The 23,173-nt window shown below is 52.5% G+C and overlaps 6 protein-coding genes across 6 annotated transcripts; 2 read left to right on the top strand and 4 right to left on the bottom strand.

The window, feature by feature from the left end:
* Positions 1-311: 311 nt before the first annotated feature.
* PG994_004569 (uncharacterized protein) lies at positions 312-885 on the bottom strand (the record flags this gene model as incomplete). The annotated part of the gene is made up of 3 exons (XM_066855978.1): positions 312-346; positions 428-641; positions 697-885. The coding sequence occupies 3 exons, from the start codon at positions 883-885 to the stop codon at positions 312-314; spliced, it is 438 nt and encodes a 145-aa protein (XP_066718145.1).
* A 1,345-nt stretch (positions 886-2,230) lies between these two features.
* Positions 2,231-3,905, top strand: PG994_004568 (uncharacterized protein; the record flags this gene model as incomplete). Its single annotated transcript, XM_066855977.1, has 4 exons — positions 2,231-2,467; positions 2,524-2,827; positions 2,866-3,640; positions 3,836-3,905. The coding sequence occupies 4 exons, from the start codon at positions 2,231-2,233 to the stop codon at positions 3,903-3,905; spliced, it is 1,386 nt and encodes a 461-aa protein (XP_066718144.1).
* Positions 3,906-5,398: 1,493 nt separating this feature from the next.
* PG994_004567 (uncharacterized protein) lies at positions 5,399-7,770 on the bottom strand (the record flags this gene model as incomplete). The annotated part of the gene is made up of 5 exons (XM_066855976.1): positions 5,399-5,810; positions 5,935-6,142; positions 6,187-6,796; positions 6,855-7,284; positions 7,343-7,770. The coding sequence occupies 5 exons, from the start codon at positions 7,768-7,770 to the stop codon at positions 5,399-5,401; spliced, it is 2,088 nt and encodes a 695-aa protein (XP_066718143.1).
* A 5,885-nt stretch (positions 7,771-13,655) lies between these two features.
* PG994_004566 (MFS general substrate transporter) lies at positions 13,656-15,606 on the bottom strand (the record flags this gene model as incomplete). Its single annotated transcript, XM_066855975.1, has 5 exons — positions 13,656-14,147; positions 14,219-14,546; positions 14,579-14,872; positions 14,935-15,067; positions 15,150-15,606. 5 exons carry the CDS (start codon positions 15,604-15,606, stop codon positions 13,656-13,658), a joined length of 1,704 nt encoding a protein of 567 aa, XP_066718142.1.
* A 1,695-nt stretch (positions 15,607-17,301) lies between these two features.
* On the top strand, positions 17,302-18,140 carry PG994_004565 (60S ribosomal protein eL42; the record flags this gene model as incomplete). The annotated part of the gene is made up of 4 exons (XM_066855974.1): positions 17,302-17,304; positions 17,674-17,766; positions 17,857-18,041; positions 18,101-18,140. The coding sequence occupies 4 exons, from the start codon at positions 17,302-17,304 to the stop codon at positions 18,138-18,140; spliced, it is 321 nt and encodes a 106-aa protein (XP_066718141.1).
* Positions 18,141-18,528: 388 nt separating this feature from the next.
* Positions 18,529-19,891, bottom strand: PG994_004564 (60S ribosomal protein L44; the record flags this gene model as incomplete). Its single annotated transcript, XM_066855973.1, has 3 exons — positions 18,529-19,136; positions 19,269-19,512; positions 19,772-19,891. The coding sequence occupies 3 exons, from the start codon at positions 19,889-19,891 to the stop codon at positions 18,529-18,531; spliced, it is 972 nt and encodes a 323-aa protein (XP_066718140.1).
* Positions 19,892-23,173: the final 3,282 nt, after the last annotated feature.

Below are 23,173 nucleotides of genomic sequence, written 5' to 3'. Positions count from 1 at the left end.
CCAGCCCAGACTCAAAAGTTGTTAAAGCAACGCCTTTTTCTGAAGAGCGAGGATTTTTATCATCCTACCACTTCTAAACTTAGGACGACGGGTCAGGGTGTGTTATAAGAACGAATGGACGAATTGGACGATACGTTAAAGCGGCTCAGTTGAAATATAATCTGCATTTTTCTCCCTCTCAACCCAGTCTGATGAAAATCCTTTGACTACTTTCATCGTGATGTGATGTTTGGCCATGTAGTAAGGCAACTCTTGGTCCGAAAGAATACGATCCTCGCCACCAGTCTAGTGCATCGCGCTCCATAGTCCTTTTATTTGTCCTCCAGGGATCCCAACCAGACCTCATCTGTAAGTGCGATCGAGAGGTTAGTACAGATCTCATCCCTTCTTCTGAGGGAAAGGGACTCTCAAACTCAACAACACTCACCTTCCTCGGGCAAAGACCACTCGTGCTCCTCCTCGGTATAGAGCCGGACAATCTTGCCGTCCGGGTCCCGGGCGCAGAGCACCCAGCCCTTGACGCCCCTCAGGACGCGCGAGTGCTCGACGTTTTGGGCGTCGAGCCAGCGCGACCACGCCTCCAGGTCGGCCCGCGCGTTCACGCCCCAGGTCACGGGGTCCCAGCCGACCTGGGCCGCGGCCTGTTGCGTATTCAGGCGCGCCTCGATTAGCGTGCCGGAACATGACGGCGAAGACGGTGCCGTCGGCGAGGTGGTGGTCGTAGTGCGGCAGCGGGGTGAAGGGGAAGACGGTGGTGTAGAAAGATTGGGTGGCGTGGGGGTTGCGGCTGGCGAGTTTGAGGTGGTTGAGGCCTAGGATGGATGGGGGCATGCTGGTGGCGGGGGGTGTGTCTGTTGCTGCCGTTGTTGTTGTTTCTTGGGGCATATTGTCTTCTGTAGAGAGGTGGGGGGTTATGGGCGGGGTTGCTGCGTATTAGGGAGTATTTAAGGGGTATTTTGTGAGTAGGTAGGTCGTGACCCTGTGTTTGTCATACGATCTCGATAGGCAGTGGGATATATTGCAAGTATGGTTTTATCTCATTACGGGCTGAGGAAACTCATGTATCCTCAAATACACTTATATAGAAGATGTAAAACATAATGTCTCCTTATAGCACGATGTTCGGCTCGACAGCGTATGAAACTCCATGATGATGGCCGCATCAAGAATACGTCTACTTGCCAGCCGGCGCCATTCGCGCCGCGGCTCGGATCCGACTATGCGCTATGCGAAGGACCATGAAGCCGTTCGGCGTTCGCGGTTGATGTTGCGGCAGGTCAACATGACATAATAGCATCGGAAAGCCGGGGTTTGGCGAGCTTACCCGATAGCCCGGTGCCCGGGGTGCGCTTGTCAACCGCCTTTTCTTTTTCTGGGATCACTTAAGGTTATGTCCTCATGGATCCCCGATCACAGTTGCATCAACTATTACGATAGTAAAAAGTATCATCATGCAGGTCCTCCTCGTCTATCGAATCAGTCAAAGCGACCCTTGGAGCTAAGATTCTACATATACAGTCCAACCCTTCATCGGTAACAAGCGTGTGATCACTCGAGGTGTATGATGAGCCTCGTCCTCTTGAGACCGTCCGTGACCTCTCTTCATCGCAGAAGAAGACTAGCCGGCCGTGGCAGCACCCTTGTTGCCCTCCTCCGTTATCCGCGCCGCCGCGACCGACAATTTGGAACTCCGGGTTGACCGATCCGATCGCGCGCCAATACCATTCCCGTGAACGGCCGGCTGCTGATACAAAAGCCGTGGCGAGTGCTATAGCGTGTAGCCTACGGAATTGTTATATGAGAGGTTGTGTTGAACAGGTTCAATCAATTAACTGCGCCAAACTTGACGACCATGTACTCGGGAAAACATGCCGTATTGTGTCACCGACCTGCCACAAATCCTTCCCGCTTCAGGTCGCACCCAATACGAGAATGGTAGATATTTGCTGGAACTGATGTTTGATGATACATGTACCCAGTTTACCCGAAACTCCAGCTTCCAGAATTAATTCATGGGAAGATGGCATGGCCTGAGATATTTCCAATTATTTCCAGGTCCAGGTAGTGCCGAAGTGGGGTTGAGTCGGTCATCTGCTCCGCCATTCAGGTGACCAATCTGATGTCGATTCCCAACTCCTCCCTTTTCTCTTTTAACAAAACAACAGTTTGATGACCTGCTGGCAAGCCTCCTTGTTTCCCTGTTTACCTACCTTCTCCCTCAGATATCAACATGGCGTTTCTCTCCAGAATCCGGAGGTTCAACCGCAACAATGCCTCGACACTGCGCCGATCCCCGCTCTCCGAGATGTCGGGGGCGTTGGGCGACCTTGGGACCTTGTTACCGCTCATGATCACACTGGCCGTCAACGGCTCTATATCTCTGTCCACCACTTTGGTCTTCTCTGGAATGTTCAACCTGATCACCGGCGTCGTCTTTGGTATTCCTCTGCCGGTGCAGCCCATGAAGGTAGGTTCTTTGTGCTACGGCCCCGAGAGCAGAGCGTAGCTGACTCGTCCACCCAGGCCATAGCTGCTGCAGCCATAGCCTCGCATACGTCCATGCGTGAAACTATGGCAGCAGGCAGTGTCACTTCTATCATCGTCTTAGTGCTCAGCCTCACCGGCCTTCTGCAATGGTTTACCCGCGTCATCCCGGTTCCGGTCATCAAGGGGATCCAGATTGGTGCCGGTCTCTCCTCATCATCTCTGCCGGCACTTCCCTTCTGCGGCCGCTGCCTTGGTTCATTCCCCAGCCCCTGGATAACAGGATTTGGGCCCTCGCGGCTTTCATTTTGCTCATTGCGACGCTGCGCCTACCCCGCTTCCCGTACGCCCTGCTGGTCTTCGTCGTGGGCGTCGTCATAGCCTTCGTCGTCATCCTCACCGACCATTTGGGGTTCGAACACCACCACCACCACCCTCATGGCCCCCATCACCATCACCTACCATGGTTCGGCATCTGGCAGCCCTACTTCGTCATCCCCGCCTGGACCGAGGACGCGATCGGCATGGGCATCGCGCAGCTGCCCCTTACGACGCTGAACTCGGTCATTGCCGCGAGCGCCCTTGCCGCGGACCTACTGCCCGACCTCCCTGCACCCAGCGTCACGGCCCTCGGCACCAGCGTCGCGCTCATGAACCTGTTCGGCTGCTGGTTCGGCGCCATGCCCGTGTGCCACGGCGCGGGCGGGCTCGCGGCTCAGTACCGCTTCGGCGCCCGTAGCGGCGCCAGCATCATCCTGTTGGGCCTGTTCAAGGTGGTGCTCGGGCTCGTGTTCGGCGAGACCCTCTTCGACCTGTTCGGCGCCTTCCCTCACAGCCTGCTCGGCATCATGGTGGTGGCAGCGGGGCTAGAGCTCGCCAAGGTCGGTCAGAGCCTCAACCACGGCGCGTCGGACCTGTGGGAGACGAGCGTGCAGCAGGAGAGCCGGAACCCCCTGAGGCGGCACCGGGACATCTCGGACGAGGAACGGTCCGAGCGGTGGGTCGTCATGCTGATGACGACGGCGGGGATCCTGGCGTTCAAGAACGACGCGGTGGGCTTCCTGGCGGGCATGTTTTGTCATTGGGCGTACAGGATCGCGGAAGAGATGGAGCGGAGAAGATTGAGTCCGCGTTCGGAGAGGACACCGCTGTTGAGGTAAGCATGCACTTCAAACCAATGGAGACAGCGGAGGAATCGGCGCAGGATCGTTGCAATGCAATCAATCCTAGGAGATGTTGCATGCGTGTTCAACCGATTCGATCGCGATGGATAGATAGACATCTGTGACGCCTGTCATTCTTGGCGTAGACTTTGCTTCGCATCTTCCAAGCACTGCTCGAATTCATATAGTCATAGCATTGGACTGACATCGTGGATCAACTATCGTGCTCAAATCAACTCGGCTAATTCAAGTGCTTGATCTGTTGACGTTCGGGAAGACTTCCGTTGGCGGCGAACTGGATTACATCTTTGAAGACATGTCTACATGCATACATCTGTCTAGATCTAGATATTGCCCTGTTTGTGTACCTTGCAGCTACCTTATCTATACGTACCCAGGCTACTCAGGTTCCTGGATAACCAACCAACATCAGCAAGGACCAGGACCAAGCCCAAGCCCAACAAGAAAGGAGTGACCACCCCTGTGTAACCACCACGAACGCTGAAATGAGTTGCCGCATCCGTTCCCACGCACGGCTATATCGGCAGAGAGAAGGGTAACTGCCTAACCCCAATGGAGCACGCGGCCCCGATCTGATTGGCCGAACCCCGGCATGCCAAGCGCGGGATGCACCCTTCACAGAACCTCCTTAAAACTTCCAAGGGCTGAGATCAGATCCATGGCAGCATGGTGGCCTATTCTTCGTTTCTACTCTATCTTGAATGTAACGTCGTCGATCTATATAACAGCATTGGGATAGATCTGCCAATTTTCTGACAAGATCGAACTTCCCTTTTCCTTGTATTTCTCTCATACTTGTCTATATGGGATCGATCGACCTCACTGGGAATTCATCCGCCTCAAGCAATAGGGCCCCAAATGACCATGGCTTATACTACAGTCATCAGAGAAACGCGGCTTCTCGTCTAGGGGAATGATTTTCTGAGCAGTATACCAAGATGATATTCAAGGGTTCGACATTTGTGTTCATCTCAGGCAGGCAGAAGCGATAAGAACCTATCTTCACCAAAGGGGGTGGGCGTCTCACACACACATCTTCTTTCTCATCATCACCAAAACGCTCGTTGTGTTTGTCTGCGAACTCTCTTAAAATTCATCCTTGGTTTTGAATTGTTACGTACAGGCGTACACGGACCTAAGGGGTAAAAGTGTACAGCGACCTGATAGATCGATCTTCTAACATAAAAATATATATAAAGGAACAGGAGAACCAAGAAAAAAGCATAGATTTCCGTCCCCATGCTTTCGCTCTTCTTAAGTCATTCCAATCCGTCCATCCGTCCATCCACGGATACTGCTGATAATAGATAGCATATCCCCCCACCAGTTCATTAATTCTATCCCCGTCTCACTTTTGGATGAAATCCTTTTGCTGAGAGCTGCGAGGGCCGACGGCATCCAGGGTTTCCATGAAATATAAGTCAGGCAGGTTCCAAGGTTCCAAGACGAACCTCCTGCCGACTCCATTCTCCAACTCCCTAAACAAAGAAAAAGCACCAAGATTCAAACCCAATGCGGTCCTCGCCTTCAACGCCACCAGTACGTACCCTGTACTGGAAATGTGCTTCTGATGTGGATATACCCGACATATCAAAGAAAAAAAAGATGCCTCCTTTGTTGTTGGGAAACACAAGGGGATTATGTGCCATCCAATGCCATGTCTATCCCCGGTCATGCAACAAATATTCGAAATTTGACGGAAAAAGAGAAAGGAGTGCCGCGGCCAACGACTAATTGTCCCGCTCGCTCGGATTCTCCCATTTGATGGGGTGGACAAGCATGCTGCGGAGGCACAGCCGTCCCGAGTTGTTCGGGTCAGCTTCCTCCTCCTTACCGCCGCGGAGGTCACCTTCACCGGATCGGCCACCGTTCTTACCACGGCCGTCCATCTGAGCGTAACCCAACCAACGGCGCCATAAGAGACCAGCAAACTCGCTGTTGTAGTACCATGAAGTACCCTTGTGGTTGTGCTCGTTTTGCAGGTCAAAAGGACTTCCGTGGCCACCGGAGGTGTGATCACGTCCACCGTTGAAGTGCTTCTCGATCTCCTCCGCGGGCCAGGCGCGGTCGACGTAGACGGGATGCGGGGCGTATACGGCCTTCAGGCCATGGTGGAATGCCATCGAGGGCGGGAACATCTCACTGAACATGCCGTGATGCATGCGCCACGTCTCCTCATGCATGGCAGACAACAGGCGTCGGGAAGAGTCGAGATGCTGTCACGATAGCGCATCGTCGAGGGGGGATCGGATATTGCTTGTCGTACCCGGTAACATCGCTTGCAAAAACCCAACCGGATTCATTGGTATCGAACAAGGGGTTCAGGGTGATGAGATCGGCATCCTCGCCCACGCCACACTGCGTCATATCGGAACCAGTCGCGCAAGACTTGGGCATGAAGCCGCCCTCGCCTTGCTGGAGGCTGTTCTTGCCGGCGAAGATGACCGGCCCATGATCGAGCGCCGCCCGGAAGCCTGGGTCTCACGCTCGACAGTCTTGGTGAAGTTGTTCCAGTCACCGTGCAGCGCAGGGATGTAGTACTTGCTGGCTCGCTCCCACATGCCCTGTCGGCTTTGTTTGGCACCCCACTTGCCCAGTCTATCGAAAAGCTCGTAGTAAGATCCAGTCCAGCGCATGTCCATCTCCCAGTTCCAGAAATGGGCGTACTCAGGATGCATCTGAGCGAAGTGCTGAAGCGGCATGTGGGCGCTACGGTAGACACCGTGGATATCACCGTTGCTGGGGTTGTCGAAAGCCTCGCCAAAATCTCCGGGATAGTAGAGGTTCATCTGAGCCTCAGACCACAAGGTGCAGATACCATGGAATTCCCGGGGGACGTTTTCGTCCAAAATGTCTTGAGCGGTCTGAGGGTCTGCCCAGATAGGCATGTTGTTGTCCCGAACGTGAAGCAGAAAGTGCACGTCGTACTCACCACCGGATTGCAGATTGAGTTCCGAAATCATGGCGCGGAAGTTGAGGAGCGCATGAGCCGTCCACTTGAAGCCCACATAAGTTCGGATCACAATGGCAGTACGGTCGATGCGTTTCGGTCGAACCTTGGCATATTCTGCGTCTTGGGTGCTGTTGCCGGTGTAGAAGCGGTTCTCATTGGCGAGGAAGCAGCGTTTCTTGTGCCGCGGCCCAGTCCATGTTTTCCCAGTTGACCTTGCCATGCTTCTCCCAAACCGCTTCGTTGCCTTGGTGCTCGGTGTCCATTGCCTCTCCGGTGCCACCCTCCTTGGTTGTGTAGCCTAAACCATAAGCGCCATATCGACCAAATCGATCAAAGCACACATCTTCTCGCATGCCTAGCAGGTCATAGGAACCCATGGCTGGCTTCGCCTGGCCCTGAGGCACCCCTGAGTAGGCGTAGACGTCAGGTACCGGGGTTTTCCGAGCGGCGTCAAGGTAGCACGGCTGCACTTTGTGGTATTCGCTCTTGTACTCGCTCGAGTCGTAATCCGGATGCGGGCTGTAGGGGGTTGGCGTAGGGAGTTTGCTATGGTGTGGCGCAGAGACCGGGATGGTGGGTTTGCTGCCGGTAGGTGCTGGGTACTCGGGTGTGTACTCGGCAAAAGGCACAATCGCCCTCAGGCCCTTGTAATACCCATCCATGCTGTTTCAAAGGTTAGCAATTGTTGTGAGAATCGTGTCTGGAAGTGTGCTTAACTTACTGCTTGTATCTCATCCAGTGGGGGCCATTCTGGCCATCGTCTTCTGGCTCCTCCTCTTCCTCCTTTTGCTCCTCGACGTTCTCCTTCTTCTCTTCAACCACAGCTCCCTCCTGTGTCTGGAGAACGATCTCCTCTCCCTTGTCTGCTTGCACCTCTCGGAGCTGGCCTTTGCCAAGCTGCACCAAATCTAATACATCCTGGCGCGTTTTAGTTGTTAAACGGGGGTTAAAGAGGGTAAGCGACAGTAATAGGATGAGCACGAGCGTCCAAATCACCACTCTCCGGTATAAGCAGTGGCCCAGTATTTGCCTTAGGCGGAACTTTTTGCTTTGCGGTTTTGTGGTGACTGGCAGGTATATCTCGTTTTTGGCGGAAATCATACTGCCGAATGAGCTTGATTTGCGCAGGAACGACGACACTTTATCCATGACGGATTGTGAGGTGGTCGTCTGATAAGGGTTGGTTCGGCGATGTGAATGAGGTGGTATTAACGGAAGAGCATCGACAATATCTTAGATATGTTGAAATGCAGCAACGGGCATTAGAGAGCAGGAGTCGTATAGAACCGATGCTGGGGCGGCGGGTTGATCCAAGTCTGCTATAATCGAGCAAACAACACACAGCTGGGAAATTGAAAGAGCGCGCAGAGAGTGAAGCTCCAGCCACTTATCAAGTCTGCGACTAGTCCAACAGATTTCTACTGAAGAGAACTAGACCAATCCGTCAACGAAAACCACAGGCTTGGCTCGTTCTTGACCGCTGCAGTGCAGGTCGAAGATAAGTAAAAGAATGGCGTGCCGAATTTGGCGATGTATCGATGCCGTTGCCGATTTAACCCAGAAGAGGGCTGAAGATTCCTTGGTTATGTTACCTCGATTCTGTCATAAGAGCGGGAACCAATATGGGGTCGGCTAGGTAGCTCGGTGGTGCTTTCTTGATTTTTAGGCCGATCCAATAGCAAACAGCTAAAGGCGGGTTCCCGAATAGTGCCGTATCTCGATCGCAAATGAGGCAGTACACACACACACACAACTTGATGAGAAGGTTTTGGGGGGGGGGGGGGGGGGGAAAGATAAGAAAGAAGACAATCGACAGGGCCCGTCGTTCCCGGGGTGGCTCAAAGAATAATAGTACAAAGAAGGTAGGAAGGTAGAGTAGAAAAAAAAGAAGGTTATGATCGGACGTGGGAACAGACGATAAAACACCAAGCCACTAGGCGGAGGACCACTACAAATGACAATGGGCTGGGCAGGAAGGCTTGGAGAGTTACCTTTCTGGCCCGAGTGGGAATTGTCAAACGAAACTGAAAAGTCGACAGGAGACAGAAGAGGTGATAGTTGGTAGTGTAGCGATGGATTGGGAATTGGGAAAAACAAAGTAGTTGCTTCCCCAACATCAGAGACAGGCGGCCGAAACTATTGCTTCTTACACTCTACACAATTGGACCCGTGCTCAGATCTCGCAAGTAGAGAAAAAGATGGCCAAACACTCGGGGGAGGCTCTTGCCAGGTACATATGACGCGCAATGGAGAGTTGATACTAGCTGACCCCCTATCTAAAACCTGGCTTGACTCCCGAATCTAGCATTCGCGCCCCCTGTCGACCATCAATGCGTTGCAACTTATGGATTCCCACTGAACCTTGTCGGTCTCTCCCAGGATCTTCTGTCTTGGAAGAATTCCTACTTTCTGCCTACAGCCCGCACCCGCATAGCATCACATCCGCAGAAACTACTTTACCGTACTTGCCGTCCCTACCAGCTGGGACCTTGCGAGCAGATGCTATTAATGTTGCCTTTCGGGTCAATTGATCGCCTCTCGCAAAGGGTCAAATCTAAAAATCTGGGGGGCGGCAAGCAACTGCTGGCAGCAGCCTCTGAACTGATCAAACCGTGGTCGTCTCCTAAAACCTGGAGGCGCTGATACGCTAGGCCACTGCCCATGGGACGGGTAAGTAGTCTGCAGTCCAGTGTAACCCTCGCCTGCCGGCGTAAGACTGTTGAGCCTCCAAACGCCATCACACGCTGCACGAGTTTGCCAAGAAAAGCGGATTTGCGTGGTGGCGGGCTCACAGACTGCCATTTCTAGTCAGCTCCCACATCGACATTGGCCATGGCTGCAGCAAGGAGATTAAACAGAGGCCAATCAGCGACACCGAATAGCCCGGAGGAGCCAGTTACACAGCACTTTACAGAGCGGGACGGGCACCGATTAGAGCAGATCGGTGCTCGTACTGGCGCAGACCTACCTAAAGTGACAAAGCCCCAGGGATGGGCAAGGGGCGCTGCCCAAGGCTCTCGAGACCATCCCGGGCCATGCAGCCAAGCGAAAACACTAGGAACCGCAGAAGTCGAGCACTTGCTTGGAATTGAAACAGCATCTTCATGAGGGACGCGTAGCAAAAAGTGGGCAGAATGGATCTCCAAAATCACCACCAACAACTGCTGCGCAATAACATCATCGCTCTTCCACCCTGCTGCTAAATTGGGACAGAGTCTCTACGTGTATGCAAGCAATCCGAATAACTGGCTTTTCCAATAAGCACTACAGCAGTAACATACTTTACACTTCGCATTCTCGTCACTTTACATCTGTATGGTATTGTCTCCTTTGGGGTGGCCATTTTTCTGTAACGAAGACCAAGGCCTGGTGGGAGGCACAAGCTTTCCCAGAAACAAATTACGGCGAATGAGTGTCGTCATCGTTTGCACTTGAGATGGATCCCAAGCAGCCAAAGTCCACATGCAGACTTTCATATGAAGCCCATTCCATATTGTGGGACTTCATGACTACATAACCTAGTATTCGCCCACAAGTATTCCTTCCCATTCTGCCATTTCAGTGCCATGTGGCCAGCCTTTTGAATTGTGATTTGATAACCCATCCTGGGTGGATGGAGAAGTTGGATGGCCCCTCTGTGCCCATAGCACTGTACTTTTACTAGTCAAACGGACGGATTATGTGTGATCTTGAGCATTGCCCATGAGCCCTCAATGGACATACGCAATCTCGGCCGCGATTCGAAATTGAAATTACGGCCAGAGGTAGAGAGGCCCGCCCCAATGAGACGGAGAAACAATTGCTCGGAAATTGTTTCACTTTTGAACCACACCGCAGCGATCCGAATCTGTAATGCAACGCACCGTTACCGACTTACGTAGGCCAGAACTTCTGTGCACCGTGCATCCCTCTTTCGAGTCTGCACCCATCTCGGGGGCCCCCAGGCCCCCGCTGATTCCTGACGACAGCTGGCCAAGCCAGCCTCATTACTGGAAACACCCGCATGTAAGTAACAGTTGACCAAGCGGGGGATGCCGCTTGCACATTCCTACTTGTGCAATATCAACATCAACAACCGTATTTTAAGCATGTGCCGCGTTACACCGTTCCCACAGCTAGCAAGCCCTGGGTTCTGCGTTACCATACCGCGAACAGTTTTGTAGTGATCGGCGAAGGATTCGTGCTTTTATTGATTGGCTGGATGCGTCTTTCGCTGAGTCTATTAGAGGACCCTTCAGCTGCCATTCTGGGATGGGATGGGATGGTATACGAACCGCTAAAATGATGATTCACGTCATGTCTCCCGGTACCTGGAAATAACAAGGGGTTCTGGCGCGTTATTTCGTCTACAGCGCTTCACTAATAAGTTTGCTATACTCGACTCGAGTACCTGGCTTCCTACCCTGGGCAAATACCATTACTCCACGATTCAGTTCAAACAATTGATGTCCAGAGGAACTCACGGGGCACCGCACCATCATCGACTGCTCTAAACGCTCTCCTAAACGGAACACCTCCTGTTCTTTTGCCCTATGGCGCGGTCCTTGCCAGGAGAAGTTGCGCTTACTACTTACTTACTCATTGGCCTGGCCGTATACCCGTCCTATTCACTAATGACATGATTTTGTACATCAATAAGCGCCCTCTGATGATCAGAATCAGACCACTTACTCAGGTGTAATACCCATCGAGCATCAACTTGGATGATGTTCTGTTGATACAGACTTGTCCCGCCTCGCTGCGCCTTGCCAAGATATGTAGGATTTCGTGTGTTGTCGGATCAACATTCGGAGATAAGGATGAGTAGATCATTCGGGCCAACGACTATCTTTACCCTCTGCGCTCACTTGTGTATGTAGAACCTGGTTATGTAATAAGCTCCGTGTCTATAGTGTTCACTGTCACGAAGAACCGCTTCTTCATCGCATCCTGGGCAATGCTTGCCCAGGTGTGGTGTGATGTGACTGACAGGCCCAAAACAATCACCCCGCGAGCTATGTAGTTCTTCTCACTCTCCGTGTCTATAGATAGAACAGAATAATGTTCTCGTCCCTGCATTTTCTGGTGAACCATACGGCGATCCCGCCCGGCATGTCGATTAATGTGACAATGCACGTAGCGGGCAAGCAGCGACCCGTGGGGCGTTTAGAGAATGTGATGTTTCAAAAGATCCAAGGAAGAGCACTTTCCAGAACTTCTAGGCCCCGACCGACCGGACTCCCAACATTACTGGGAGGGCTGGCAGCAGCTGCAGTCAGCCCTGTGCATACTCTCATTTACATGTAGCGTACGGAGTATGTAGTACATACATATGCTGTCTTTCCCAATCGAGAGCGCCTCAATTAGAGCCGCATCGCTAAGAAAGTAGGCTGACAGGCTCGGGCCTCTCCATCATTGTCAGCCGAGCGATGCAGCAAATGACGAGGACTCAGGCCACGGACGCGGAAGATTCAGATCAGCAGACTTGCCTGAATGACAATTCCGAATTGAATTGCAGGGACTGCTTCTGCAAGCATGTTGATTTCGAGATCGCGATGCCTGCCTGGTGTATGCATCTGCAATGCAGGCTCTATACGGGTTGTTGATTAATCGCAGTACGAGTATTTTGTTTTGGCCTCCGGCCAATCGTTCGTCTACCGTATTGAAGGTTAATAAAGTGAGTTACACCATCTTGGCATTGAGTGACCCAAGAATCTTAATTTTCACTCCATCCGAACGGAATATCGATCGGGGGACTGTAGCATCAGAAATGGAACAGGGAGGCTGAACAGCTTACGCGGTCTTTCGGGGTCTTTAACACGAAGAAACAGATCCTGATTCAATTGGTTGGGATGAGATGCTCCTATTTGCAGCCATTCCATCCCTTGGCGACGTTACACATTTTTTGTGGGAAAGGATGGCCATTGGAACTCGGAACATACACCCCTCGTCCCATTATTGTCGTGAGAATCTATCATCTTCTCTCAGCGGAACACTCAGTTCCTGACATCGACCCCGCGCAGACAAGATATTACTCGTTTCATACTTACTCTCGAAAATGCCACCAATGAATGATGCGTGCTATACATGCCTATGTACTCTTGAATCATTGGCCTTCTTCGTGTATCTGTTTGGGGGGCTGCACGTCTCTGTGTGTGGTGAGTAAGTAGGTTACCGGGCAAGTGAGTAAGAACCTTAGGACTTTGTTATTGGGACTGGACTTGAGCGTCAGCCCTTTTTTAGTGATAGGAGAGATCTCTGCACAATGACTTGCAGCCGAAAGTTTACCAATATCTTTCTGGATGAGGAAACCGGTAGTTTGAAGATGCATTTGCTGGGCTCGGCAAGCTGCACGCCATCCCCCTTACTACCCTCCCCCCAACTGGCTGTATGGCTGTATGGCTGTATGACTCTTTTTAATGTGGCGTTGAGGCGCGACCGGACGCGACCAAACACCAAACATGTAGATACGGACATGCCGACATGGGTGTCGGGACATGCTTGTTCATGACCGCTTGTACACCGCAAGTAGCATCACGGGTAGGTACATATCTTCACAGCGGACTGACTGATATCCGGGATCATCATGCCAGATTGAGTTACAGATATTCCCCGCGTTTACCGTTTACCGTTTGCCGTTTACCGAGATGTCAACCGACCTGGGGGCTACTTGAGCCTCTCTACTTCAGCATCGCTAGTTTTGTATGGTCTTCATTGGTTATCGTTCTATTAATTGTATATACTGTCGGCCCGCTTTCTACTGCGGTTCTATCTTGAGGAAACAAATATGGTCTATATGTGTATATGGCACTACCGTATCCTTGTTCAAGGGAGGACAGGTGGCTCCCGTTATCGACGTACCAAATAAAAGGTGTAAGTAAACTTTAAAAACATAGTTTCATCGTACGCTTATCATTGATTCGGAGGGCGCACTCCGGCCTGGTGCAAACTTCGAAGGAGGACGAAAATAGAATGAAAACAGGGTATCTCCCTAGAGCTAGCCGCCTAACCAGACCACTTGCCGCGAAGAAATCGACAAAAGCTTCCAAGGAGCATTAGGCAACCCTCCCAATGCCCTTTTCTGGATCTTCGCTGCAGGATTGCGCCATAGTAGGCGCCGTGGTAGTGGTGGTGGTCGTAACCCCGTCTGTTTTCTGTTGAGTATTATAATGTGAGCCGTCATCCTGGTGCGGAGTTGGCTCCGGGGGCGTGCTGCCAGGAACAGGCCGTCGGCTTTCGGTTTCTGCGGCAGCGGCTCCTTCTCCCTCCCCCTGACGATCATCGTGGTCTGATGATGACGTTGGCGGTGGTCCACGGCGCTTTTCCGCGTACCGCCTGGCCTTCTTCTTGGCGTCGATCCGCTGCCGCCACTGCCGGCCGTAGCGGATCGTGGCCATGGTGCAGAGCACGCCGCACAGCAGGAAAGCGACGCTGATGGTCGAGAACCAGCCGACGCCGATGGCCTGGATGGCGGGCAGCACGACGGCGGTGCCGACGCACGCGAAGAGGTAGCGGATGACGTAGTTGCTCGCGACGACCTCGCCCGACTGCGTCGGCATCACGTCGAGGCAGTACGTGTTGAGCGAGGGAAGCAGAAGAGCTGCGCGAGGCCCTGGACGAACATGGCGATGACGACGACGGGGATGCCGCCGCGGTCGTACTCGACGCACCATCCGTACACGAGGATGCAGGCCGGGATCACGATGCCCATGAACGGCAGCGACGAGTACAGCCGGTCCTCGGGGATGCGCACCCCGCGCTTCTTGATGTACTTCTTCACGACGTAGTCGGCGTACCGGCCGCCGCCGAAGGTGCCCAGCAAGTAGCCCGCGCCCGGCGCCAGGTAGAAGAGACTGCCCTGCATGGGCGTCGTGAGGTTGAAGCGCGGGTTCAGGACGTAGCGGATGGGCGAGAGCAGAGAGTACATGTTCCACAGCAGACACGAGCTCGACAGGCCGGTGAGTAACAAGTTGGGGACTCGTAGAGCCGGATGACGCGCCACGGGTTGATCATGCCCCCGAGTACTTTGGCCTTCTCCAGACCGCTGTGGCCGACGTCGTCGACCCGTTTGTGGTAAATCGTCTCCGTCAAGAGGAAGAAGGATCCTACGGCGGCAACGGCTGCGAGTCCAGTCTGCAGCCAAAAGATGACGCGCCAGGAGGTGTACGTTACGATGATGCCTCCGATGAACGGACCAAGCGCAGGGCCGATGAGGGTGCCGGATAGGAACCAGCCAAGCGCCGTACCCCTTTCAGTAGGCCGATATATGTCACTAAGAAGAGTTACGTCAGCTTCCAGGGGGGTCTGGCAAGCTCGGGGACGAAGTTGACTTACCCTATCACCGAAGAACCGACCAGGATGAAAGATGTCCCCTCAAACGCTGTAAGGATACGGAAGACGAAGAAGGCCGCCAGGTTTGGGGCAAGTGCCGTACCGATATTGCATCCGAGAAAGGCAACAGCGGTAGCTAACGTCACCTAGTCGTTTCGTATAAGCCAAGGTTTTATCCTACGAAAAGGGGTTGATTCCCTCTTTCAGGCTGCACTTACCGGTCTTCGGCCGTATACTTGGCTCAGTGGGCCCCAGAACAGGGCGAGAGACGCCCATGAACAGCATGTAGAAGGCGTTGGATAAGTTGATGATGGATCCGGTGGTGCGAAACTCGGCAGCCACTTCAGGTGTAGCCGCCAGCACCGACGTGCTCGACGCGGGTGCTAGGAACGAACAGAACGAGAGCAAAGCCACAATCATCAATTTCCGATGGTTAGGTAGTCGATCGTATACCTCGTCCGGTATCTCCACAGTCGAATTCTGAGCCTCGATAGGCGCATCCGGCCCCATTGAATGATGGGTTGAGAAGCGATCCAGGTTAGGCTCCCCCGCCTCCTCATGTACGAACTCGCTGCCATCGTGTGAAGAACTTACGGAGCGGTCACTAGCATGTAATTCGGCACTTGTCCTGCGAGGACCAGCTGCCTGATTACGCTCATTCTTGGCTTCAAACATCGTTGAAGGCCAGTCTTTTTGGGGATTTTATCTTTTTTGATTGAGGAATTGAAATATATCGACAAAAGGGTCTCCACCCAGAAACAATTATATGAAGACCGGGAGAGAACAAGCTTTCCCTCCGAGCTTATGCTCTGCTGAAAACCAGGTCGTCGTCTTGGGCAGCAACCACCATCAATATGCTTAATCACTTGCCAAGGTTGGGAGTGGGTTCGAATACTGGAAAGCGGCCCACCTCCGAAGATCCATGAGAGAGAGGAAGGAATGGGAGAACACGTGAATCTTAAGAAGTCAACGAGGCTTCGACGACGGCTGGATCAGTATGCAGCATGAGGAACTTGGAGCGCTGGAGCGGTGAGTAGTACGAAGTTTGCGCACCTTGAGCGTCGAAAATATGGAATGGCCATCATAAGATCTTTAACTGTTTCTTTGCTCGGTCGAACCCCGATTCTCCACTCACTACTAGAGCCAAAAAAGACTCCATACCCGGTCTGCCGGCCGAGCATCGGTCTTCGATGTGACTCCTGCCAAGACTTGCCTTGATAAGGCATAGCGAACTCATGCACGCCTGTCTCCAACGTGATAGATCCTATACCACCCTACCACAAGCCTCGGTGGCAACCCCGACGAGTACGTGGTATTTGCCGCTTGCCGCTTGCCGTCGATAAGTTCATGTACAGTACATCGAGCAATCCCTTATTGGGAACAGCGTATGAAGAGCCAGACCGGTCGACTGGACTCACTCTGGCTTCTTTGGTTTATTCCCGGTCTACGCCTGTATTGCCTGAATGCCACCCCGCGGATTGATCTTTCATTACGTTCCTAGTTTGTCGAATAGTGCAGACCCGTACGTGCAGATTGTTGGCTTCAATGGACTGGGGCACGCATAGGAAGAAGCCATTGATCGCATACTGACGAGTGCCCTTTTGAGCACTCCGAATGCGGTCGGAATTACTGTAAATGGTGCCGAAGATGGCAATCGGACGACACATCGAAAAGTGGCATGGATGTCTTGATCCGATAGTGGGGATGCCGTGAGCGGTCCGCAAGCCGGATGCTTGGTATATGTGGCCAGTCATGCAGCTTCCACTGGCATGATCCCCTTGGGTGGCACTTGTTGAAGCTGGCGTGCGAAGAAATAATACGTACGATAACATTCTGCTTCGCATAGTCACGGTTCCCATCTTGACGGAGTTCTAGCATCGGGCGCTCTTGTCTTCTGCGTACCTACACGCTCACAAACGAATTTTTGAGGACTCAGTCTATCCAAAGGGTCGTTATGGACAGACGTCAGGTAATCTGAAGAGGTAGAGAGGTACATAGTTGCTACTGGTAGTTAGTTGCCTCTCCTCGAGGAGGTTGGTCATTCTGGGTGTATCGGCATACCAAAGCAAGCACATTACCTAATCTAAAGGTTAACCGAACATTGGTGACTCCTGCGTCTTGTGGCACTGTGGCTAGAGGTTGTGGCTGTGTATGCCAACTAGCCTCAGAGCCAGGTAGGGCCAATCATCAAGCCCACTCTGTTCTGCCTTTCCCCCCCACTTCAAAAATTTAGGGCACCTCTTCGACACAACTGGAATTGCCCGAGAAAGAGAAATTAATTTGACATTACCCTTCCATTTTGAGCCCGCCAATTCACCATCACGACACACGACCAACCTTTCGACCGCGAAACCGAGAACAGCCGTCAAGATGGTACGTACGCGACTGATGCAAACCACTTACATTTCCCTTCTGTGAAGTCATGCGATGGGCGTCCAGCGAATTTTCCGGTGCAGGATCAATTGTGAAGAAGGCAAGCATGCACGACTTGCTGGGTGATGCAGGATAAACCGAACCGAAGACGATGGATGTCCCGACGAGATTCAAGCACGATTTGCGAATGGCAACCCCCGCCCATCAACGATATCGGCTTTTCGTGCCTGTCTTCGAAGGGAGTCTGGAGTCTCGGTAACCATAACAATACTACTGGACGCCCATTCGTGCCTCGGGAGGGATCTGGGGAAACTTGTCATGTGCGATGCATACCAGATAACCATGTACTGACCGGACTTGCCCATATAGGTCAACATTCCCAAGACACGTAAGACCTACTGCAAGGGCAAGGAGTGCCGCAAGCACACCCAGCACAAGGTCACCCAGTACAAGGCCGGCAAGGTCAGTGAAGCTCTTCCCGCCTGATCAAGATATCACCCTCGATTTTGGTGCGGCTGCGTCACTGCGACTCGATTCTGACAGATATTACAGGCTTCTCTGTTCGCCCAGGGAAAGCGCCGATACGACCGCAAGCAGGCCGGTTATGGTGGTCAAACCAAGCCCGTCTTCCACAAGAAGGCCAAGACCACGAAGAAGGTTGTCTTGAGATTGGAGTGTGTTGCCTGCAAGACAAAGATGCAGCTGGCCCTGAAGCGTTGCAAGCACTTCGAGCTCGGGTACGTTTTCATTCCCATCATACCCATCCAGGATGTGACTAACTCGCTTTTCTCTACAGTGGTGACAAGAAGACGAAGGGTGCTGCTCTTGTTTTCTAAACGCATTTTCCTGGTTCTCACGTTCATCATTCATGGCATATGGATTTGGGGTTCATCACGACCGGACACTGGCGACAGGAGTATTCATCACCGGTTGAGGGACAAGGTGTAGCAGGACATAGGTTCAATATAGGCCAACGTCTGCTGCAAACAAAATACGATCTTAGAGAGAAGATCAATGACTCATCACGAATAATCTATGTCGGGAGCTTCTAGCTACCTACTACTCTCCAAAGGAGACGATGATTGAATGTTGACAAACATCTAAGTCTAAAAGTCGTGCAAGACATCCAAGTGCTTTACATCTAATAGTATACTCTACCCTCAAGCGTGAATGAGTGACAAACATATCTAAGCCATCGACATGTATAGCCAAGAACGAAGTGCTCTAGAAGCCCTCGCCGAGGAGCACTGTTCGTCCTCCGCCATACCACAAGGTCCCAACGCGAACATCTAGCCCCTTCTCCTGACCGACAATCCATTCTCCAAGCGACTCGGCCTCGGGTGTGTCCCAAACCTCCGCCTTCAGCCATCTGTTGATATCTTCGATAGCCCCAATCCACTTCTGCCTCTGCTCTCGAGTCGCGTGATCCTTGTCCGTCAAGTACCGCCCCAAGGTAATGTGAGCGCTGGGCACGATGTAGCGTGAGTCGATCTCCATGCCCGCGTCCTTGACCAGATTCCACATGTCGCGCCGCAGATGGTGATACGTGTACTGATCCCCCTGCTGCACTCCTTCGGTAATGCCCGGGGCCGCGGGAGGAGGCGACCTGACCGGCTCCCCGCAGGCCGGCAAGAAGGACACAGCGAAGGCGGACAGGTCGTACGAGATCATCGGCTTCACCAGCCGGGCCCGGTGCCGGTACGTGTAGCTCGCCACCTTGGCGATCGAGGGACGCAGGGAGCGCACGATGGCGTCGATCTCCTCGGGCGTCCGCGAGAAGGCCAGCTCCAGCGTCGTGATATGCATGCGGTAGGTCGGCATCAACCAGATGTCTGTTGGGGATGTTTTAGTCAGAGGTCGGCTTTCTGCATAGGAAATTATGTATGTACAGGCTTCTAATGATACGAGGGACCCAAAGGGGATTCTCTCTCCTGGGGTTCCTGATAATGTGCTCTGGGACTTACTAGGTGCTACCGCTTTCAGCTTGTCTTGGATCTTCTCGGCCAGCTCCAACACATGCACTGGAGGCCGTCCCCAGAAGGTCATGCAGTTTCTCAGGTCCTTGAAACCGGGCTCTATCGCGGGATTCTCGAGACGTAGGAGCCACGGGTCAATGATGAGCTCGTTGAGTTCCGGGGACAGGAACTTCTCCTTCTGCTGGCCATTTCGCCGGACACGATGGGCAGAATACAGCGCCTGGATTTGCTCCTGTTTATGCACGCCGTTAATAACCAATGCCCTGCAATTGCTTACTGCCTCTCTATACACAAATCTTCCCGTTGATGAAGTAATCGCCAACTTCCTACATGGCTGCTAGAAGCTACATGATGGTTTTGGGTCCAAGGGTAGTTGTTACCCAGCTTCCTTCTGGGCCCTGCCAGTTCCTCAGAGGGGGCATAACCACATGAGAGCATTCTCTCTCACCCATGGAAGCTCGTCAGCGAAAGAAAACATGGAAATGGCCTACCGGGTCATCCTTGCACGTTTCTATCAGTGCATTGTAGGGGTTCTCTCCAGGCTTAATGACCACCCCAGACAAGTCTTCGAGCTTGTTTTTGATGTCCGTAGACTCGAGCACGGCACCCATGCTGTGTCCTTCCAGCATGCAAGAGAAATAAAGTGGTTATGGTGGTAGTACAAGAGGCTCATCGACAAAGGGGCCTAATAAAGCGAAGGTCTTTTGCTCAATTCAAACTGGCCCAAAACCTGTCTGGCTAAGAATAGTAGAGTACATGTAGTACATGCATACTAGATGCCAATGACAGCCGCCGCTTGTACCCCGCTCGACATCAGTCTCCAGTTCGGTTATGGGCTGTCGCCATGAACTCTGTAGAGCTACTCCAGCTCACATGGCCCGGTGTCATCTATCGTATTTCTGGTGTTGCAAATGAGCCTGTTAGTTAACAAGTACTACCAAGCTATTCCATTTCAGCCAACTACATAATACCCCAGCCATTAACATGTAAAACATCTCGTGATGCCAACTATTCCATTGCCAGTTATGCTGCCTTCAACCCAATAACGAAGTCAGGTCAGGTGAACGACCGTTCTCTTGAGCTTACTCTATTAATACTACATGTATATATAGATGCTCCTCAGACATTACTGCTCCTTACAGCCAGGATAGTTGGAATCAGATATCAGCGAACAAGTATGGCGTTATGCCCGGTCGGAGTTGGCCATTATTGACTGAGAAGTCATTCATGTCTCTCTCTCATTATTCCTTTGTTCGCCTTTCGGTATATAGACTAAATCTGATGGCCATGGTCCTAGAGAGAAAGCCATGCTCCCGACACAGAACCCACAGTGGTTAACGATTGGTCTGGAGGTTGTAGGTGGACTATCGCGCGTGTGCAGGTAGTCAGAGGTCTGCCGAGGTTTAGCCGATGCTCTATCGCGTCGTGAGATAACGATAACGTAGTGGTTAGCGCGATACCACGGATATTGGTTAAACCGATAACCACTAAACAGATACTTCCCAAAGTTGTTCATTCCAATAGAGGAATCTGCAACTGCCATTTCCATCTTGACCCGCTTTCACACACATGAAAGGCGCAGCGTCGCACTGGTCCATCCAAGTGTATCATCCTGCATGGGTAGTCTCTGATTATTCCAAAGATGTATACCCAGCTACCGCGATCTTCATCGATCCTCTGGCCTTGCGCACGAAACAAAGGGTGGTCGCGTGCTATGATGTGATTGCAGTTGCGCCTGGCTGCTTGGACCATCCTGTCCAAACCCTCCTGGATTGAGGCGACTTGTTGCGCTGCTTGTTCGATGGCTGGGGAGACCTACCCCCCTTGGGCTTCCTTTGCGCAGTCTATTGCCAACCAAGCAAAATTGCAGGTCTTCGCAGCCTCCATTCTTTGATGTCGGGGTGAATTTACCCAGCCGAAGTGAAGGGGGCGCAGGACATGAACACGACCCTGCCGTCTGGGGTGTCATCGCTTTGTGTACGGAATCTTCCCTAGGATCTTCCCTCAGGCTTGGGGGCGGGGTTTGGCAGTTTCTCAGACTTGTTTCGCTGTTATGGGTCGCTCTGTGCTAATCTGTCAAGTGATGGATTGAGTGCATGAAGCCCCTTGAGCTGTGACACCACCATGGTCATAGTCGCCTGGTTGAGTGTGCTCAGGGGAGGTTATTGCGAAGCCAGTTGCACTTTCCATGATGCAACCGCGGCTGAACATATACCGCTCCATGGAAAACCCCATTTGGTTGTATATGCATGGCGATCTATGTGCCTGGCCCACACGATCCCATGCATAAGTACTCGTTCATGGCAGATGCCTGCCGAGTTGATAGCCCCTGGCTAGTGTAGTCGGCTCCTTGGACCGCCAGATACACCTCCTTCAGGCTCCTGGTATTATGCTGATGTATCATCGGCCTTGATATCAACTGTCGTTGGGAGTAATACCTGTGTTGTCCTTGAGTGTCGGCTCATCAGTGCTTCTCCTTGACTGACCGGGGTTACTTACGATATGTGGAATATTGGAGATGGTCTATTCCATTAACCGTGTGAAAACATGGGCTGAGACCAAGATGTCACCGACACCACAAGGCTGATCGTGCTCTCCAATGAAAGTCGAGACTGCTGTAGCTGTCTCCTTTTCGACCAAACGGCACCCCCCTTCACATCGGTGATGCGTATAAGGGTTTCCGGACATACTGCAGTCCAGTGGTCCACTGATGCCCCCCGCACCCCCCCCCCCCAACATCTGGCTGTTCCAAGTAATGGCTCCTGGCATGATGCTGCCCACTTGGCAGCTTCTGTAACCCTCCCGATGATGTTAGTTTCTCTGGATATGAGGGTACTGACCACCCCAATAAGGCACTCGGCCTAGATCATCATCACGTCCATCCCGTGTTGCTTTGGAGAACACAGTTGCCCGGAATACGCTTGACGCTTCCGTGTTGGCGCTACATGGTGGCTCCCACCTGCCCTTTGAGGCTGTTCGGCTCTTGATGTCGGCGACCCCTGCATTGAATGCCCTCAAAATACATGACAGCTGGTTGGTAGACCTTCACGGGTCCCATAGTACCTAATGCGCAGGCAGCAAGGGACTTCTAGCCAGTACTATACGTCTGTTTGCTCTGCAAATCATGATGCACCAGGGCGAACCGGCCTTGAGGTATTTTCTTTAGAGCTGGTGCCCTTTGTTCTATCATTGAGGAAGGGTTGCTGCTATACGAGGGACAACTGTTACTGGTGGAATGAGGGTTGCTGCAGAGCCTAGCCTCTTACCCAACAGGACAGACTGCGGTTGCGTGACTGCCTCTCTCAGGTATGCGAGTACAACCGAAACAACGGGGGTCTCTTCGAAAGGGGGAGGCACTAGAATTCACCCCACTAATCATTTTCTCGAAGCCAGTGCTGCACGGCGACTAAGCATCTCCCTGATAAGGGCGAGGGCTGCCGGGCGACTATGCAGCATCCCAAATAGGGCGAGAGCTGCACTAGGGCTGTGCTTTTTGTGACAAAAGGGGCGAGAACCCCCCTCCCCCTATCGAACACACAAAGGCTGCAGAGCGGAATTTTCACCCAGCAACCTCTCCCACCACCACATTGTTTGCAATTTCTTTCCTGGTCTGCAACCTAAAAGCAAAAGCACATTGCACACATCACAACATTTACATCGTCTTGCTATCAAGGCATGCACTGATTTTCCTTTCTTCGCATTGGGGACCTTGCTCAAGAGCATCTTCCGGCCTTGGTGCCTTTGCCTGACTTGCATAAGAACCACACAAGGCCTCCCCTTCCCTCCTCTGGTCCTGTACTACATCTTCCTCTTGCTTCATCTGCTCCTCTTCTCTTGCCTCGTACGCTCTTCTACACATTGCCCCATAATCTGCTTGCTACGTCTCTGCTACT

Source organism: Apiospora phragmitis, assembly GCF_038363925.1.
Source record: "Apiospora phragmitis strain CBS 135458 chromosome Unknown utg000005l:1.0-4161743.0:1.0-4166827.0, whole genome shotgun sequence".
Lineage (NCBI taxonomy): Eukaryota > Fungi > Ascomycota > Sordariomycetes > Amphisphaeriales > Apiosporaceae > Apiospora > Apiospora phragmitis.
This window is presented reverse-complemented; position numbering and strand designations above follow the sequence as displayed.